Source organism: Paralichthys olivaceus, chromosome 19, assembly GCF_024713975.1.
Source record: "Paralichthys olivaceus isolate ysfri-2021 chromosome 19, ASM2471397v2, whole genome shotgun sequence".
Classification (NCBI taxonomy): Eukaryota; Metazoa; Chordata; class Actinopteri; order Pleuronectiformes; family Paralichthyidae; genus Paralichthys; species Paralichthys olivaceus.
The window spans coordinates 9,089,238-9,110,602 of NC_091111.1; the positions used below are offsets into that span (position 1 = coordinate 9,089,238).

At 41.6% G+C, this 21,365-nt stretch overlaps 1 protein-coding gene across 26 annotated transcripts in view; it reads right to left on the reverse strand.

Moving 5' to 3' along the window:
- The window catches only part of epb41l2 (erythrocyte membrane protein band 4.1 like 2), a 52,550-nt gene that overhangs the window by 9,316 nt on the left and 21,869 nt on the right, over positions 1-21,365 (reverse strand). For 5 of the 26 annotated variants that reach the window (XM_069515616.1, XM_069515614.1, XM_069515607.1 and 2 more), the window contains exons 5-18: positions 18,757-18,861; positions 18,577-18,619; positions 14,133-14,208; positions 12,875-12,971; positions 12,646-12,770; positions 12,381-12,468; positions 10,735-10,887; positions 10,254-10,351; positions 9,690-9,862; positions 8,807-8,892; positions 5,333-5,383; positions 5,138-5,170; positions 1,893-2,060; positions 643-795 (exon numbers count right to left, since the gene is read on the reverse strand). In XM_069515616.1, the coding sequence (XP_069371717.1) occupies positions 643-795; positions 1,893-2,060; positions 5,138-5,170; positions 5,333-5,383; positions 8,807-8,892; positions 9,690-9,862; positions 10,254-10,351; positions 10,735-10,887; positions 12,381-12,468; positions 12,646-12,770; positions 12,875-12,971; positions 14,133-14,208; positions 18,577-18,619; positions 18,757-18,861 (1,449 nt within the window). The other 21 variants (XM_069515619.1, XM_069515609.1, XM_069515621.1 and 18 more) reach the window with 10 other exon arrangements.

Below are 21,365 nucleotides of genomic sequence, written 5' to 3' on the forward strand. Positions count from 1 at the left end.
CACAGAAAAACTCAGCTTCACTTATATAAAAGCAGAATTGAAGTCAGCAATGTCTTCGATTGGCAAAAAAAATAATATCATGCCATAATAAATTTAGGTCAAAGTCCACACTTTACAGCGTCTTGTGAGCTATTTTAAAAGCTCATGTAAATACATTACGGGTCCTAATGATGGAAACTGCTGCTTCAATCCCTGCTGCTTTTAGCACTTTTTTTTGTTTTTTTCCTGAAGATGCCAGTGAAGCAAAGATAAGAGCACAGAGCAGACCGTCACATTTACATTCAGTCCACACACATTGGCCTCCACTAAACAAACACGTGACAACCATGTCAGCCGCATCTGTTAGTTGTTTTTGAGAGGCATCCTCATGCCCATTCTGCATCCACAGTTCATTCAGAATGAATGGCCTCTGATACAGAACAACATCTATCTACAGCAGGCGTTGTTATAAAGCATCTGTTCAAGCATCCTCAGGTAAAAGAAGCATTGCAGGATGTCAGATTACTTTCATGGCAATCAATCAACATATGAAGCAGATAAAAACTGTCTGTGAAATGATGCTTCATGACTGATTGATCAAAAGATTAGTATGTATGGATTGGAATGAAAGTAAACAGAGTCCTAAATGCTCAGCAGCAGCACCTCAGTGGCAGAGAGCGCAGTGGTGGTGGAACGTGTGGTAAGAGCAGCATCTAGTGTCAGTTCAGGGGTACTGCAGAGAGCGTCAGCCGCTGAATAAAAGCCAGTGCATGAGTGTCTACTTAGAAGTACAGAAGCTATCTCCTCTTCAAGGCTCTACAGCAACATACAAACAGACACACACACACATACACAAAAGGGAAGAACAAACAAAGAGAAGTAGAAGACACAAAAACACAGTGTGATATACAGCGAAGTACAGCACAAATAAAAGAAAGCGCAGCCGTGCACATCTTATGTCTATATTAAGAGAGAGAGAATTAAATGAGATTTGTTTAGGAGAGCAAAGTAGAGACTCAGCAAAATACACAGGAGAATAAAAACAATGTATGCTAGAAAAACTCCATTGAAAATGAACCCAGCAGTTAGGATGGTTTTATAGGGAGAATTCCCACAGAAGATTAAGTCAGTGGTTCTCAACCTTAATGAGTCACGACCTTCCAATATAATCAGGGTTTTTATATATATATATATATATATATATATATATATATATATATATATATATAAATATATATAAAATGCACCCCCCCATGCCCCGTCACTCACTGTTGTCAGTGCAGTGGACAGGCTGGGTCGTTGGTAACACCACACAAGGTTGAGCTGCGTTTCTCTGCACTGTATTCCCCTCCAATTCTCAGCCTCATGATTACATTGTGCTCAACTTGCTGGATGCTCAGCGTCAAAGGCATCAGAAGAAAGTTTCTCTGTGATGCTTGAAGCCAATTTCACAAAATGAAAGACTCTTTTTTTGTTTTACTCTTGGGACACCAATGGGTGATTGGGGCCCCCAGGTTGAGAACCACTGCATTATGAATTATGATCAAGAGGTCATGGAAACCACTGAGGCAAAAGCATCAAATATAAAAAACCAAACACGAAGAAAAAAAAAAAAACTTCCACCGCCAAAAGAACTCCAAGGTATGATCAATTATCCAGGTTAAGAGAGAATAAGGACACAACTGCATGGTGTAATGAAATTGATTAAGAGAAGAGGAATTTTACATGTTTAAACATGCATGATCACACATGTTCCTCCAGTTGCACAGAATGCATGGTTGTTTGTTTGCAGCAAAATATGACAACATAGATTACGAATCACTGCAATCCACTGCAAAATAGCCTGAAACAAGCTCAGCAGGGAAGATGCTGTGTAACTCAAGTTGCCGAGACAAACATTCAGACGGACATACCACTTGTTGCTGTTGAATACGTATTGCTGTGGCGGGGGAGGAGGTGAGACGTTTCTCCCACTGGTTGAGCTGAGGAGGAGAGGGAGGTGGCGCCTCCATAAAGGAGCGTTTTAGCTGGCTAATGCTAGCTTGATGTTTCAGAACCTCGTCTTGGGTCTTATCATGGTCCTAATGGGTGGGGGGAGGAATAAGGGGGGAGGTGGGGTAAGGGAGATGAAGAAGGGGATAGAGAGGGAGTGAGATGAGTATGGTTGAATGAGGGAGTGGTAGGGATGAGGATGGGATAAAAATGAGAGATGTGGGGCAGAGATGGGGAGGGAAAGAAGGTAGGAACAGGTGGAAGATGGATGAAAAAGAGAAGAAAAGAGTGATGAGTAAGAAATGAGTAGAAAAATATGAAAGGAAAAAAAAAACAGTGTTGAAAGTATGGATGGGAGAATGAAATAAGAAATGTAACGGTAAAAGGAATAAGGAAATTATGGATGTAGGGAGGGAGGGAGAGAAAACAGGTGGGAAGGAGAGGGAGAAGGGGGAGGGGAAAACTTTGGTTCAACAGGACACAGGAACATTAGTCTGTCAATCACAAGGGAAACAAGAAAGATGCCATGTCTCAATGCAGCCTCGAATTAACTCTTAAATTTGACCTTTAACATGTATTGTGTTAAAGTGTGTGTATGTTTAAACAGGCTGCAGTGAAGCAGAGCGCCGCCATCTTGTTGAGGTGTCTTTCCTTCAGTCGGTCAGAACATGGGGTTGATAGTGGTGACCACCTGCTCTGTCTCTCTCTCCCTCACTGTTGTCTTTATCCATTTTTTTCATTTGCCTCATAAACTGTATATAAAGATGGACACCATTACAATTTCCCAAAAGTGAAGCCATGTTATCGTGATTGTCCCCCTGGTGGCTAGCTGCAGTATAGTACATATTATAGTACTGCTCCACATGACGTCCACAGTGCAAGATGGCCAAATCTGTGCCTAGGTTATTTTGGCTTCAGTTTTGTACAATGGGGGGAAATGGAGATGCGTCGTCCATCTTTAAATAGTCTCATCTCCATCGTTGTTCCTTCTCCTTGGTTCCTGTGCTCTTTCCTCTGCCCCTCACAGCCTTACTCTTGACTACAAATACTTCTCTTGAGCAGACTGCATCCTGATCAAGAAGTTATATAGGTGAACTGAATCCCCACATTGATATGAATTTTCCTATTTTACTCTTGTAATGCTGTCTTAAAAATATACTGGGTTTAGACCTCTAACCTCAGCGCGTACTATCGAGTACTACATGCCATGTAGGCTACTGTTCTCCTACAAAGACCATACCATCTAGTAAAGCATCACTATCAGTCCCATGTTTCACACAATTATATTTTGTTGTTGTTGTTTTAGTAAGTTATCAAACCACATGTCACACAATGCTAGCAGCCAATCACCAGAAAAGAGGAAGAGAGCTCCTCACACATGTTAGGGAGGCAGGATTAGTCAGGTTAGATGCAGCTGCCTGGAAATAATCAAACTCTTTGAAAACAGTCAAGGATTGGAAACACATCGAGATAAAACTGTGACAAAACAGCATTCAACATGCAAAGAGCATGCATAAAAGTCAAGTTCACACACATACACACACACACATACACACACACACGCTCACACACACACACACACACACACACGCACACCACTGACCCATTTCACAAAGCAGCCACTGTGAACACTAAGGCAGGGAAATATCCGGAGGAGCTAGTCTATCCTTTACTGTTGTGTAACAAGATACACAACAAATATGTGTTTTGAATTTTATAGACTTGATAGAGAAAACAACTTAGTTCCCATGTGTTAGGGTTAAGTGCTCCCATCCCTCAGGGAACTTTGGTTATATACATAACCTCCAGTTAACCTTCTTGATCAAATCAATTTTAAAAAATGCCTTTGTTGATATGTGGTTGATTAAATCTACATGAATTTTTGCTTAAGTCATGACAAGTCAAGACAGAACTCCACGACCAGCTAAAAACCATTTCATGACATATTAAGACATTGTAATGTTGGTACAGCTAACTCCAGCTGTATCTCCATAAACCTTTGTTTGACAAAGTTAAATTCAACATTCATTATCCCCCTGGCTCTTTTTGTTGTTATGTTAACATGTGTTTTATATATTATATTTGGAAACATTCCTGTTTAATTCTCTAGCCCACCTGTGCAGAATGGCTGCCATGTGAATTTTAATCGGGACAATCACAACACATTTTTAAATTACAAATGACTAAAAATGTTCAAATAGCTGGAATTGATTGTAGACCTGATGAACAAACATCCACACGCATAAACCCACACATGCATGCACACAGAGCTTGAGAGTGCGAGAGGGCAGCAATCTTGTACAGAGGAAGTTGTAGTTCTGATGGCGTCAGAGTACACAGAGACATGTAGTTCTTATTTTCAGCCATCAGACGACGCCAGTACCAACCTCCAACATTAAATTACTGTGCCTCACATAAATATTGTCCCCATGCACTCTCAATGGACTCTGGAAAGGCAGACATACAGCAAAAAATGAAATGGAGAAAATTAATTTTAAAATCGAAATTAATTTTTTAGACTTTTTTTAAACTGTACAGATTAAAAAAAAAACAAAAGTTATAAAAAATAAATACAATTTATATTTATAAACTTAGAAAAAAATCCAACAAATAAATGGAGTCTAAAAAGGCAGACGTGCTGACCAGGCTGGAGGTACAAAAAACAAATGACAAACATATTGGTTTTCTGATGGTAATAAAATGGGATCAGCACTCGCACTCACGTTATTCAAAGCATTCCGAACACAAACATTTACACAAACCCCAATGTGCTTGCAGTGAACACCATTATACATTTCAAGCAGAACCACAGAAACGGACCAGAACATAAACTCTGTGAAAACAGAAAACAGCAGCAGAGCAACCCAAAGTGCAGATTTAAGGTGAAAGTGCCCGTTCAGGATCAGTTTTTATTCTCAGACCCAATCTGAAATCCACATGTGAAAGAAGGCTTACAACTGAACAGTCTTTTTCAAATGTTTAAATGTTGTTTTAATCCAGATTGGGTCTTTAGTAAGTGAGAAATTGAAAAACTGACTCAATGTGTTCGCATTAGGGCAACTTCACCCTGCAAGAGTGAATCAAACCAACAAACCAACCCACACAGGCAGAGCAAATGATTGACAGACCAAATACACAATCAAATAACCAATAGCAATGTATGAACCTGGGAGAGGATAACCTCATTGGCTCCAAGTGACTGTCGGTGGGTTAAAGTCAGGGAGAGAGTAAGGACAAGTTAGGTTTACCACACGTATGCTCCACTATTCACAACCATCTTAACACTCTTTTTTTTTTTACTGTTAAATATTTTTTTTAATGCATTTGCAAAGCATGCTGGGAGAAGACAGGCCCTACAGACCTGGGCAGATGTGGCTTCAACATCACCAGGGCTTAAGTCCACCTCCTTAACCTTCAGTGTGGTAGCCATGGAGATGGTAGTCATGACAAAATGGATATAGGGGCCCACAGAGAGAAAAAAATGTGAAATGGATAATGAAAACGTTCTTCCCCCAGCAACCTCGGCGTTAGGGACGCCTGCTGGTCATGTGGCTTTAGCACCAAACCAACAAACCCATTAAACATGTGAGGAGCACTGATGGGTCGATAACAGGAGACAGCTACTGACTGCTATTGTACTATATTTAAAAAGATAGTTTTACAGTCCGTTTTCAATTTATTTTCTTTTACTATGATACCAATTTAGAACATATTCAAAACCAGGTAACATTCACTGTATCCACGACAAGTAAAATGCTACGACACCAAGGATACTTTTTAGTGAAAGACCGTGGAACCATCTTATTGGAGCTAAGTGCAAAGTTGTTTTTAGCAGAAGGCCAGCTTTCATTTCAAGAGACTTCTACTTAGTAACCCTGTATAAATGCCACTACACTTAAAACAATGCAAACAGGGGTTGAGGGGAGAACCACTGGGATTAGAGTGTAACACTGTTTACTCTTAAAATCATTAGCAACAATATACAAATTCAATACGCTTCACGGGGATTAGGGTCTTTATCTGTATGTACAGTTGCAACAGCGAATCTACAACTAATTCTTTCTCTACACTACAAAGGCCAAATGCAGCAACTGATTTTTTTGGTTTAAAAAGAGCATATTACCAGTAAATACCATTACATCATCTGATGAGCGCAACATTCATCTGCAGCGCAGGCAGGATACATTTTAAGCATGGAAACTATTAATGACTTATTTCAAGATATGAAAGTGGAAACTGCTCTCAAAATATGTTCTGCTTAACACTACATGTTATTGTATTTTGCCTTTGTAACTTAAATTTTAAACTTTCACATTCACAGTCTCTGTATATTTACATCTATTGATATACTCTCTTATATAGCTATAATAACAACATAATTATAAGTTCTTTATTTCATTATTGGACATCTTATATTAACTCTTTATCTTCCTTATTCTATTCTTTGTTCTTCATTATAAACAACACAGTGGGGCTGGGAGGGCGGAGGGATGTAAAACAAAAGATGGTCAGGTAAAGGACGTGTCGGTGACAGATATAAAGTTAAGACATTCAAACATAGAGGCGGAGTGGGAGAGGGTTGGTGGGTGGGATCTCAGGTTGTATGAATGTGTTTATGCAGCAGGATCGCACATCTCTTGTGTCCAGGTGGCACTTGTGTGAGCGTGGTGCCTGATGCGAGGAGGCGTGTGCGTCAGAGGAGACGCTTGCCTGCCGAAACCGGAGCTTAACTGATCGTCAGCCTGATCATTCGACCGTTCAGAGACAAACCTTGGCAAAACGGCCTTCCGCTGACTGGAGACCATGTTCTCTAGGTAACAGAGGGTCAGGCCGAGGGGCGCAGCTAAGATCAGGGCCAAGACCAAAGACTGGCTCGCTGTCAGCATCACAACCAAGAGGAAGACGACTAACAGGCAAGGGAGGAACAGAGGGGAGGGGTTTAAAAGGTAGCGATGTACTGATGCTGTTAGTTTAGAGCGAGAGAAGGTGGTCAGGAGAGAGAAAAGGTAGGAGGTGAAGGAAAAAGAAGAGAGGGAGGAAAAGGATGAGACAGTCAGAGGACAAGTGAGAGAAGGCACTGAGGGCAAACGGAGCTGTGTTGGGTACAAAGGACAAGCTGGCACCAAACTGATGAACTTAGCAGGGAATTGACGAGTAAAAAGTGTCATGAAATGATTGCTTTTTGTTGCCACACTGTTAAGAATTTGATGTAATCGGGATGTCGTCATTTGGGGGAGACTAAGAGTAAAAATCTTTAGTTTCTCTGCAGACTGGTACATTAGCTTAGACACATTCAGGGTCAAAAATCTCAGTTTCTTTAGTAATCCTGAAAATAGCTTTGTGGGCTGAAACATGTTTACATTCTTCCTTGACATGGAGAGAAAGCACAGGATGAACGAAACATATTTCACCACTCCTCTCAGAGAGAACCACATTCGCCAATTTGATGTTGCTCTGGTTTCAGCCTGGCAGCTCTCCTCAACTCCTGAAACCTCAGAAGTGCATGTTTGGGAGTTTGGGAATGGGCTAAAGGCTTGAGGGTTTTGTCCAAGGTGTTTAGAATCAGCCAATTGCTGTTCGGACGTGATGGAAGCGTAAGAGGGAGGGGCCCAGGGTGTGTGTGAGGCGGCCGTGTCGTTGATATGGTCGTCGTCTTCGGAGATGTCTGACAGGCCGTTGTCGAGCTCAGAGATGGAGTCGAGGGATGGGGGCATGGAGGAGAGTGAGGATGATGAGGAGAAGGAGAGAGGAAACATGAAGATTGACTGATGGAGGAAGAAACACGGGAAAAGAAGGATTCAACGAGACAGTGGAAGAGATCAAAAACAGCCAGGAGACATGGGAAAAAGACAAGAAAGACCCGTGCACACACATCCACGAAGTGAAGCAAGCAGCAATCAAGTGAAATATGTTAAAAAGAAAACATCCGATGTTCCATTTTCATGAAATGGCAAAAATGACGGCATGCAAGAGGGGAGTGAAAAAAAGCAAAAATAAATGTGTGGAGGAAAAAAGAGAGAGGGGAAGAGACATAACATTAGTCAGTGCACAGCACAACACAGTAGGTTAAAAGTGAACACAGCATAGTGCAGAGTACAGTTATGTGCAGAAACGGTGTCAACAGGGTACCGCCACTAAAGGGAGGTTTAGATAGCGATCCACAGTGCACAGGTGCTGGGGTGTAAGCGAGGGTGAGGAGAGGAGAAGGGAAAGTAGGGGGCGAAACAGGAGGCATGCATCGCAAAATGTTGTAATCCACATTATAGTCGTGTGCTGGGAACAGACTGGATTAGTTTAGGACTGGACACAGATCCTCAGTACAGGGCTTGTGAGAAGATCTAGAGATTTGCAGAGGTCTTGATTCATTGCTACCTTAGCTGCTGTAGTAAAGACTGTAGCTTTAAATACTTAAATATGTTTTCTGTCAGTCTAGCTGGTCTGTGTTCCCGCTCCCATTCATGTATGTATTCACATATTAAAAACACAAAAGCCGAGGGTGGCTAGGTGTTCCACCTAATAGAGCGGAATCATGAGAAAACCGAAATGACCCAAGCACATGACTCTTGTCTTCACCATCACATAAAATAACCATAAGTCTATTTGATATTATGAAGTTGTTCATCGAAATAAATACAGATCGTCTCTCTGACACAAAAAGACGTAAGCAGTTCCTGTGGGAAAATGTGAACTCACTATAATGACAACAAATAGACAAACAAAGACTTAATATGCAACTTTTTTTTGGTCATGTTGTCCTGAAGACGCACATATTTACCCACACGTTGGATCCACCCTTTATGTACACGCACACACATATACACACACCCACACACACCTTTGAATCAGAGTGGAGCTCCAGGTGCAGCTCGCGTCCATTCTCAGCTGTGTCCCTGCCAGCCTCAGTTATGCTGATCATGGGTGCTGAAGGAAAATTAAATACACAAACAACATATATTAATAAAGACATCAGATCAGTATATTCCTTAACAATGATGATGCCTTGTAATGGAGTAAAGTGTACAGCAGGGGGCAATGTAAGACAGTGGAATAAATCATCAGATCACAGAAGTAGTAGCACACAGCTGCATGAGGTGGGATTTGTTGCAGGAATCAGGAAAACTACAAAAAAACTAAAATACAATAAAATGTGTGTTTGATATTTTGAAAACACTGATTTCAAGCATTATGAAATATATCAAGTATAATGACTCTGTAGAAATTAGGACGGAATTAGTCCCAGGTTTTTTGACAGCACATGAGATCACTTCTCAGTTATTTGTTAAGTTTGGAGTCATTACTTGTTGATTTCTGTCCGTCCTTTTTTTCCCCATGCTTCGAAATGTGTTAGCCGTCAGAGTGACAGAATGTCTTTCATTATAGGGGCCTCTTTCTTTGACAAACACATAACATTCTCTCTTTTCATTTCTTTCTTTCTCCTTCTGTCTCTCTAAGTGTGACAGGAAACATATGCTGCAGCTATTTCCTGTATCTGGTCAGACTGAGCATTTTACATCCAAACACACACACACACACACACACTCACACACACACACACACACACACACACACACACACACAAAATCCCTCCATCCATCCTGCTTCCACTTGCCCATCATTCCTTCCATTCCTCTTTCCGTCCCTCTGTCCATTCATTAAATATTGTTCAGAGCGAAGCTGGTGGAATGCCGTGTTTTGAGTGTTGCGTGAGTCTGTGTTACCTCCGTCCAGACTGCGGCTGATGCGTTTCGATGAGGTGCGCTCAAAGTTGGGTGCAGGTCGGTCTATGAGGGAGCTGGCCACGCGGGTCTGGGCCTGGGTACGTCCGCTGTAGCGGAACTTGGAGCCCAGAGTCAAGAAGCGGGCCTTGGTAGGAGGCTCTGGTGCGTTTAACCTACAGGGACCAGAAACAGATGGAGGAAGGAAAACAGAGATGAGGGAATACAATAGAGGTGAATACATTTTAAAACTTATTCAGTGATTTACTTTGCAATAACACTTGTTGCAGTTATGTATCCATGTGGAAGAGAAACAAAATATTCCCAGACAACGCATCCTGCAACAGGATATTAAAGCTTATTCCTCTCTCTCCTCCAAACACGTAGACAGAGCACACACTACAAACACAGCAACACAGCATTTATTTCATTTTTGTGTATTGTTGTGTATGTTTTGCTCCAAAGCATAAGACTTGTTTCAGTATCACAAACACAAGACTGTAAATCTCTAAATCCATGTCCATATACAATACATGTGTTCTTCATAGTGCGTGTTTGCATTTCTACCTGAAGAAACTGTGATTCTCAACGCAGACTTTCCACAGCTTTTTGGCAGATCGATGGTTCTGGAGTTTGAATCCCACCGTGCTCTCAAACTGCTCCGTCTATCGAAGACACAAATGAGAAGCCAGAATCAAGACATTTTTACGCACCATAGGAAAAAAAAATTATCTGGAGTTACAAAATGTCTGGAAAAACTGCAGCAAGCAAGTGGGCGTGTTGATGACGTTTCTACCACACGGTAGACTCTAAACTGAAGAAAAAACAACATTATTCTCAATGCATGTTCTACACAGGTGCCACACCTCGCCTGAATCTTCCTGTTAATGTGAACACGTCTGACCCGGACAATCTCTGCATTCTTCATATTCAAACTCCGGAAAATGTCCGGATCCAATTTTCTGGTGTTCACACATAGAATCATTTGTTGCTGCAGTCAGAACTCTGCATTCACAGCCTGTGTTTGCACATGTGTCTGGTTACACACCTCTCCTGGTCTGATCTTGATGTAGAAGTTGTTCCTCTTGTAGGAAATCTTAAGTATTTTGGGCCAGGCGAAACGATTTATCCGAAGTCTGTCTTTGTAAACCAGGAGTCCGTTGGCACACACACCTAGCATGATGTCCACACCTTCAGAATCCTGGAAAAAAACAGATCAAATGTACCTTAAAATTATTATATTATAGTAATATACTAATAATAATATCTTGATTACTCTTTTAATCAGATCATACCATACAGCAATTGATTTCTAAAGTAGTCTGCTTAAAGTCAACCCCACCCACCCACACAAACTCTGTTGTGCAGCACAGTAACACAGCAGACTAGCTCACTTACAAAGCTTTTAAGTCCAAAGCCATCTGGTAATGGTAAGGGGGGGTATTGATTATAGTGGTGAATGAACACAGGAAAAATCTGTTGGACTAATGGTGGAGGCAATATGTTGGTAATGGACTGTTTTACTGGGACATACAAACATGTCACATGGCCTTGCCATGCTATTAGCCGCTCATCGATCTCTGTCCTCGAGCTTTCACTACAGACACATTTCAGGACTCAGACTGGGACACGCTGACAGGATGCATGTAGTAGTAAACTATTTTCCATTTGCTTTCTGTTGTTTCAGTGAATAAACAATGACTCTTCAGTGACTGCAGGGAGAAACGTGGTGTTTGAAGCTGATATTACTGGTGATCACTATCGCTGGGTCGCCCACTTTGGAAGAGTGCCTCGGTTTTTAAGGTTATGCCAACCATCTGCTACAGACGCTGCATTTGTCCAATATTACTCAACATTTTATAGGAAAAATAAGGTGGCAGCCATCAACTGTTGTCACAATGCAGGTTGACTTTACGCAGACAATCATGAATGGCTGAAATGTGTCAAACTCCCCTTTTCATATATACAAAGAAATTAATTTGCGTGATTCTGATAATTTTTTTAAAAATATTTGAAAAAAATTATTTTGGGATTTCAGGGGGCTATCAAAGTAGCCCAACAAATTAATGGTGCATGACAGAAATGGATCTGCTGCTTGAATTCCCACCACATCGGTATGCTATAAAAAAAGATTTTCAACTTTTCAAACCCTCTCTGTGCTGCTGCCTCCACTTTTCCTCTGGTTCTCTGTGCTGCAAACAAGTGGAGCATGTCCTTAAAGGGGACTCGCCTCTTTCTGTCTTTAAAGGATCTGTCCCCATCTAACTATACCTCTCTGTGTACCCCGTTCCTTTGCCTCCTCTCCATGTCTTCAATCCCACATCCTCTCTTTCTATTTAAAGACTCCTCTCCCTTTCCCTCATGCATATTTACCCATCTTTTTTGCCCATCCTGCACAAAGACACACAAACGTACTCAGACACACATGGAAAAAATGCACGCTCTCTGTGGATGACCTGCTATCCCAGTGAGAGAGACTGAGTGTTCCCATGGCAATGGCCTGCCTAAGTGTTTGCACAGCTGACGCACACACACACACACATACACACACATACACACACAAAGATACTGTGACACAGACGTTCAGACACACCAGCAAACTTGTCCCACATCAAAGAAACTTTGTTAATCCCTGGGTGTCAACAGAGAGAGGAAAGGAGACGTAGAGGTAGAGAGGAGAGAATTCATACATACTTTAGCATGGTGTAGGTCCACCCCGTACATGGATAGTTTCTTGGCATTTTCTAGAAACTGGGCATCAGCCTGTGCAGGTGTCATTCCCCTAAACACACAGAAAGGACACTGCATTACAAACACTGAGATAATAAACTTGCACAGTAGTATAAATACATAATGTTCAGATTACACAGTAAATCACTTTACTACTGGGTTTACAGCTTTTAACGATAAAGAAGACATGGTTAACTCTGTTGGAATGCATGACTGTGTCCTCTCTGACCTGTGAGACTTGTGGAGTTCAAATATCTTCTCCTCCATCTCTTTGTTCTGATTGGGCGCAAAGATGAGCTGGCCGATGTTGTCCAGAGGCCGAGGCTGGTCCGGTTCATAGTCACCAAATTCTGCCTGAAAAACCAATAAAGGACATGTCACTTCAATAATTCTGAGACAAATAAGCTAAGACAGTCACATCTGGAAATTCCCACTTGCACAGACATAAAGTACTATACCTGCAACGTGTATGACCCCAGCAGGGCGTGAGTAACGAATGAGCAAGGCAGTCGACCAGAAGCCACATCTTCACGGAGCTGCAGACACAACAGGTACCTATCAGAGAGAGTTAGAAAAGAAGAACTGGCTTTAGTTCAATCTGAGTATTCACACGGAGCAGATTAAATATCTTTGTTGGAGCTGGATTTGGATTTGTTGTACACTTTTCTTATCGTATCCTCGTACACTGGTATGTTGGAATAACCTCATGTCTAATCCTCCCCATCACGTACCCAAACTCAGCTGCGTAACATGTAGAATTGCAGTCAGTGAACTGTTTGGGCGCCTGTGTGGATTTTCGACAGAGTAAGCTGTCCTCTTTGTAAGAATTCATTATGTGAATGGAGCTTGTGTGAATGGCTAATGCGGACACCTCGAGGTGCTGCTAACTGTCATTCAGAGTCACTTAAGCAGGATGGACACTTGATGTTGACATGGAGGCTTAAACCCCAGTCATCCAGTTACAGGGCTTCTCTTCACTGGAGCGATACGCAGCCGCAGGACAATAATGTATTTATGGGAGTGAACATTGTCGTACAGTCTGTGGAATTAGGAGGTCTACTGAAACTTAAAAGAGATGAATAGGCTAAATTATACCTCTATACTCCTGGAGGAGAAACAGCACCCAGTAGGTGACTTGTTGGCACTTGTCTGAGTAAGTATATGCGTGTTGGTGAATGCCTGTGTTTGTGTGTCCTCAATAAGCCTTCAGCTACAACCATCAGAGAAGTTGCTCGCTCCATTAGACATACACTTCACCCTAAATGCTGTGCGCTTGGAGCATGCCCGCGTGTGGGTGTGCATATGTATAAATGGGGCCGGAAGAATCAACTGTACACCACCTGCCCAACACCACAGCAGACAAAGTTAAAGACAAGCCGATGAACAAACAGTAGAGGGATATTTAGAGAGAAGCATAAGAGTCTGATATTGTTTTCAGATGCAGGTGAGGACCAGAAACTGAGCGCAATGGAGACTATGACGATCAAGCCTTATTTGTCAGGTGACCAGAAACACATTTCCAAGTTAATGCTTATGTCACTGTGTCTGTGTAAATAAGCAAACAGTTGCTGAACAACTTTGACAGGTGGTAATATGCCAGTGTGTTTATAGCTTGTTCCATTACCCCAATGCCCATAGAAAATAAATGAATGCAAATTTATGTGAACATTAGTACATCTCGTAGTGGTGTGTGCGGCTGTGAGTGTGTGTTTGTACCTGGTAATGTCTTCAGTGAGCAGTGAGGGGTCTGGAGGGTAGAACTTGACATTGAATGAAAACTGCCAGTTGTTACCTAGAGAAAAGGAGATTGATTATTATTTAGAGTGATTTAAAACACAGTAACATTGTAAATGTAGTCAAAGTGCACTTAAAATGAAAAATATGAAAGACAAACTAAAATGGGGTCAGTCTGCATTGATATGCATCGATCTTTATATTTATCTCCAATGCCATCTATTCCATCTGTTTGTGTGTGTGTTTGGGAGACAGAGAGAATCAAGTGTGGGCGAGGGCAACTAATAACAGCTTTTAGAAAGCATTAAGCTTGGTACATCACACACCAGTATTACATAACCCCATATAGCTTATGTAAATACCAAACTGTAATCTTTATCATCATCAGAAACAAAAACATGTTTATCACCAACAACATCACCACTAACAGCTTCATGATTGCATCTCTCTGTTTCCTTTTGGATCGGACTAATTTCATTTCAGTCTCCATTCAGCTCCAATTTCCTACTCTCATCCCTGCACGACGCCATATTGCCTGCCCTTTTCTATCCCCACCCTTTCTCTACTGCTTGGCTTAAACATGGGATCGCATCATCTGGAAAATTCAATTGGGGAGAAGCTGACATCACGTCACGACCGCTTCCTCCCCCAAGGTCATAGACACAGGCACGTATACGCACACGTGCAAGTGGACATACGGCGATAAAAGCTCACATGCAGAGATGCAGGCGTCCCTGAGGAGCAGGAAGGATGGTGGACACTGTGAATTCCTTTCAGGAAATTTAACAATGACACTCTCTCACTGCAAAAGGTGAAGAAGATTTATTGTTTTTTCCACTGATAACAATTTTGTCACTTATTGTAAACACAGTAAAACTTCTGGAGCAGATATTTCTGCTTCCTCGTTTGTGTGTGTTTGTGTTTGTGAGTGAATATCGATGTGTTAAGTGTGTGAGTGTTCTGAGGGTCTCTTGTGACCGTCCTTCTACACAACCACGTGTCACCAATCATTCCTCCACATGACTCAAAGAATATACACACACACTTATATACATCCATACAGTAAGACACACCCAACCCCTTACAACAGGACCACTGCAATCTCTCCACTCACTTTATCTTGACAGTTTCTATAAACCACCCCTTACCCCACCATTTTTGGGGGGTGAACTACTTCTTTAAAGGAGATGTATTATGATTTTTATATAGGTTTTCGGTGTATAAAAGTTCTGCAAAAAGAAAATGCTCAAAATCTGCTGTAGAGGGAGCTCTTCTCCCCCACAGAAAAGACTGCTCCTGAAACACCTCGTCGTAGTCCCGCCGATACTTTCGGGGTATCGTGACGTCACATGCTAAGATTCCACACATAAGCATAATGCAGGGTTAGCAGCTAGGGGCATATCCCTAAAAATGGCAGGTAAAGCGAGAGCAAACATTTCCTACACACAGCAGTCACCGGTCAGCTAGCCAATCAGAGCAGACTGGGTTTGAGCTGAACGGGGGCCTTAAAGAGACATGAGCTCAAACCAGGGGTTTCAGACAGAGGCTGAAAAGAGGAGTTGCAGCAACAGACAGTATGAGGAAAGATGCATTTTCTAACCATTAGAGCAGGTGAAACGTTTCAAGTAACAACACAAATTAAAATTATGGGCATGAATATGAGCAGAATGTGTCTCCTTCAAAAATAGGTTTTTTTATGAATAAATAAAAGACACAACTGAACAACTTCAGGCTCCAATTGACTGATTATGCTTGTGTAGCTAAGGAAGCTCAATTTAAATTTTAGCTCTGGTCTTCTCTTCATTACTTATGTGTTAAACCAATAAAGCACAAGAATCAAACATCTGCCTATTAGCTCACAACAGAGAAACTGAATTGAATCGGCTGGAAATGTATAATGACAACGCACTGATAGTATCACAACAGTGAGACACCCAAAGGTTAGTTTGATTATGTGGAGAACATGAGTGCTTCTGTTAAACATTAAAAACAGCCACATGCGCTGCAGAGGGCTGCTGACTGGACTGAGTAAAGACTTCAGCTTTTCTGCTCAGCTTCCAGTGAAATTGGGCATGAAGTTGGATGAAATGTTGTTCCTATTATCTGCAACGGTGAAATCTAAGAAGCTCTCTCAGTACCACAGGATGTTTTACTCTCAGTTTCATTGCTGATCTCTATGCATGGTTTTCATACGCTGGAAATTGTTTTGACTTCAGACAGATCAGTTTTCAAATTTCCTTTGGTTTTGAGTCTTATCCTGATACCAGATATAGTAAATAATCCCTCATAATTTTCCACTCTTATTTTTCTCATTTGATCTTAAGTGCTGTCACATTTTCCCAACTTTCTTTAAATCGTCCAACTGGCATGTTTTTCCTCCTTCTTTCCCTCCACAAATCTTCAAGAATGTGAACTACTACACAAGATTTTTTAGTATGTTTTCATGGAGCAGATTTAACTCATTATAGTGCCCCTGATGTCTCACATTTATTGAAAATAAAAAAAGCAGTCCCACCCACAATGCGCTGGTCATCAGTGACAACTTGACTAGCAACGTTGAAGGCAAAAAGTTGTTAACACATCAATCCACCTCGTCATCTGTACAAGAGAACACATCCCCTACTACAATTGTTGTTTCTTCGACAAAGTATTTTCTGTAAGTAACCAACCAACTGCAAACAGACAAACAACAAGTGTATGAGAATGGTCATGTGATATGTGTAGTCAGGTGCATTAGTATGGACGGGGATTACAGAGCTTGTGCTTCTCAGAATCCCTTCCAGGTCCAAGCCTGTAGTGAGGTGAAGTTATGACGGCGAAGTGCAGACTGATGGTAGTTTAGAGCCAAACAGAGTCAAGCGTGTCATTTGTGCAGCATTTTCTCCGCATGCACACACATACACACAGATACAGAGGCATCCAACTCACATGACCACAGATGCACGTGATCAAACAGTCGTTTTTCCTCTGTATAAACATTCACACACACAGAAAAATGTAAACCAACGAACACATGCAGCCAGACACACACCACTCATCCATGAACCACAGGCACACACAGCAGCACGGCCACAGAAACACAGGCATGTACTCTCACCACAGTCTGAGAGGCTCACACACAGTCCGCACACACCCAGACACAACTACCTCACATGATCTAATTCTAAAATAACCCTTTATGAGCCAAAATTATATGTTTTTTTTCTGAGTCTTCCTCTTAAAAGTGTGACTCTACGTTTTAGACTGTGTTTTGAAGCCATCAATGAAAATAAAGGGTGCAAGAAACTAAAAGCAAAATGTTTGTTATTTTAAAGTTATGTGCATATTCTTCAAAAATATTCACACACTCTGCGGCATCCCGCCACTCTTTCCTCAGACTCATATATTGATGTTGCTGCTCTATCTGTTCTTCCTCTTCCTTGCATTCCTCAACCTCTCGTGGCTCGTCCTCTAGTTCTGCTGCCACTTCCCCTCTTCCCCATCTCTCTGACTGGGAAGACTGGGTGTGAAATCACTGTTGTCAGTCTAACAATAACTGAAAGATAACAAGTGTGGAAAACATTATTCCCTTAGAGTTGTTCGAGCTAAAGTTAACTGTGTGTGAGGGTTGAAACTTGGTTGCGAGTGGCCAGTGAACCCAGCTCTTTAAGTTGTATGCAGCACACTCTAATACATGCCTTGAATGACTGATACAAAGAGGGCATGAAGGCATCCACAAAAAATGTAGTCATCCAATGCAACAGCCCACTAGGATTTGTCTTTGGACGTCCCAGTGGCCAGTCTTTCTATGACATAAAGGAAGGAGGAAGTGAGAGAAGGAACCAATGAGTGCATTTCCTTGTTCTTACGGATTGCCCCTTACATAACAACAGTCTATAGGTAACACACAATGCTAATTAAATGGACTGGAGAATCTATCAATGCCCTGTTTGCTCAGTGTTAATGAGAGCCAACTTAAAAACAATCGATGCTGATTGATGGTGAACTTGAGGACACCTCTTCCACTGAAACGGACATGCGGTGTGCTTTCATCGCTCTACATATGCAGTCAGTAAAAGAAAAGATGGGCTGCCACACCTGGCCCTACATTTATAAATTAACACTGTTAATAAAGAGATTGATAAATAATGAAACAGAGTGATCACACGCTTGTAGCCTCTTCCACGTTGCCATACTGTTGTTGTGGGGTTTCAGATTTCTCAGCTTTTGTTTGACTGTGCTGTGACGCAGTTTGTTTTTCTATTGGTATGAGGATACTTGCTATGATTTATTAATCAAACATGGATCTATTCATTGTCTTTTTACTTTTCACGTGAAACAACTTGTACTGTTGGTGGATGGGTGGATGGATGGATGGATGGATGGTCCACATCTTTGAGTCAGAATCAAAACCCAAGAGTGTGATTTGTAAAGAGATTTAACTTACTACGTATCTGCCGCTTGATTTCCTTAGTGGGATCCAACCAACACTAAAAACAGATTAAACAAAGAGCAAGAACACAATTTTATCTGTCAAAAAACTGTGAGACACTCTCCAGACATACATGTCTGCAGTTTACATTACAGACAATACATCCTCTGTGTGTGTGTGTGTGTGGATACATACCTTCTGTTCATGGCTGTCCTTATACGTCAGTCCAAAGTAGTCTTTTTCCAGTAGATTAAGATGCTCACACACCTTAAAGAATAAGTACTGGCCCTTTGCACGTTTCTGTAGAAGGAGAGAGAGATTGACAAAGATTATAATAAACACATTCAATTTGGATGGGAAAACAATCTTAAAAGCGACAACACAATGTTTTCAGTTGTCAAGCTTTTAATTTCATTATAGAATTTGAGAAATGTGACGGAAAAACATGAGTATTCTCTGAAAAAAAACATTTAAGGTCTGTCCATAGCTTCTGACCAAAGCATCTCTGTTCCTTCTTTTATCAAAATCAGCTTCATTTTTCTCTTGATCTTTTCTTGAGTCGCTCCATCTGTCTCTGGGCAATGCATTCCTTCATATCCCCCGAAGGGACCCTTGGCCATAAAATCCTCCACACTCAACTATGACAATGACATTTAGCACACATTCATGCATGCTCGAGCGTGCACGCACACAAAAACATAACGGTGCCCTTTGGACAGAAAGAAGGTCAGACAGAGAAAAGGGAGGGTGGAAAAAACGACGAGAAGGAATGAAATAATTTAATAGTGGCTGTGTCTCTTCAGTGGGCCATCGCAGGCCCGCACTGGCGCTGCTGCACAGACTGTGAGAGTGGCATTGCTCAGACAGTGTGGTGAAAGAGAATGGGGATGAAAGAGGGCATTTTTCGTCTCGTCCTGGGACAACTGGCAACATCTGCAGACACATGGGCCGCATAGACGCTCAGTGTGGCTGCAAAAACCCAAACAATGCGACCTTTCAGGGTTTCGCCGTTTGTGCTGATGTACTTCCGAGCCAGGCACTACCTACAGAAAACTGTCTAACATCCTCAGGCAATTACAAAGATCTGGAATTTTAAAAATCTTTCATCCAAACAATTGTGTGTCTCTGTTAGACATGGAACTGTATAACAATGATTTGAGAGACTGTTACAATTGTGTATGGAAGGAATAAAAAGAGGCTTAGAAAATACCTCCAATTTCCTTAGCTCATATCCTCAGCAATATAAACAAAAAGGTTAATTGTGATGAAAAAAGATTCAGAGGAAAGAAGTCAGGAATTTAATGAAAAACATGTATGAAGCTATATAATCTATAAAATAATAATTGCTATAGAGAGCACAAGAGATGAGATGCTTGTTAGCATCTTGTTTTTCTGTGTAAACATGAGCCAGTAAATGTCAAACCCACAGCAACTGGGCCTAATATTAGCAAGTACCTTTTCACTCATGTCTGAAACCCTAATGAATTTCTACGAAACGGTGCTTAAACCGTGTGACACTAAAATCCTGTTGAAACCAATACTAATGAAATTCTTAGAAACAGCATTAAGACCATGTGACACAGAGGCACCCCTTTGAAACTCACCACTAAAGAGAGTTGGGCCAAGGTTCGCATCCAAGGCACGGCAACTAATAAAATATGTATTAAGCTATTACATCAGAATAAATTTGATGCAATCAGTTAATAAATACGACAGATGGATGATGGAGGAATGGACAGGGAGTTAGAGTCAGTTTGTGTGTGTGTGTGTGTGTGTGTGTGTGTGTGTGTGTGTGTGTGTGTGGAAGGCAGACTGGGCAAAAGAGAAAATTTAATCTCTGGAATGCATTGTGCATCTCTCCCTCTCGCAACCTAACTATGCCAGTGTGTGGAGGGAGGGAGGGCGTGCGTGTGTGTGTGTGTGTGTGTGTGTGTGTGTGTGTGTGTGTGTGTGTGTGTGTGAGAGTTAGTGAGTACTTTTGGACAATAGCAGTTAGTTGCAGTATCAGCGTTATCTGTTGTGAGACAAAGCAGCTACTGTTCAAACAAACGCAGACACTCACAGGCATGCTGTTGGGCGGTGGCATACTGTAGATTAGGAAGCGCGTTCACTGTGGTAAAGATGCCATTTCAAATTTCCAGATCAAATGTAAAAATGTAGACCTGGAAAGTCAGTGTTCTGTTGAGGGGCCGATGAACCAGGGACCCGATGGACCTGCACGGTGGTTATTCTGGGCAGTTTCCCAGGGACTGCCAGTGAGTGTGGGAATATGAGAAGCGGAACGACTAAAAACGTGTTTGCCACTTGGGAAATACACATTTATAACATTGTGATTCTCACATTGAGAAAAACACACATGTAGAAGAACAACTGGATACTAAGCAGCAGTCATTTTAATCAAATTATTAATTCCTTTTATCCAAAATGACATATAGTAGAAGATTACAGCTACATCAAAAGACAACGGTTGTTATTCATCTGGTTTCGATATCTTTTTATACATTAATCTATTTTTGCAACAGAGCCTGTGGCAACAATGTGAGGGACATGTGGTTTTGTAAATATCTAACATATGTATGAGTGTGTGTCAGGGGTTAGAGGGCACGTGTGTTGTTAGAGTAGCAGATGCAGAACATTAATCTGGTGGGACCCCCATAATCTACCAGGTTTCTGTGTTTTTGTGTGTGTGTGTGTGTGTGTGTGTGTGTGTGTGTTGGTCACCAGACAAGCCCCTGCAGCATGCTCTGCATTTATCCTCTAAACCACGCCCCAATACTGAGTGTGTGCTTATAACTGCAGTTTGA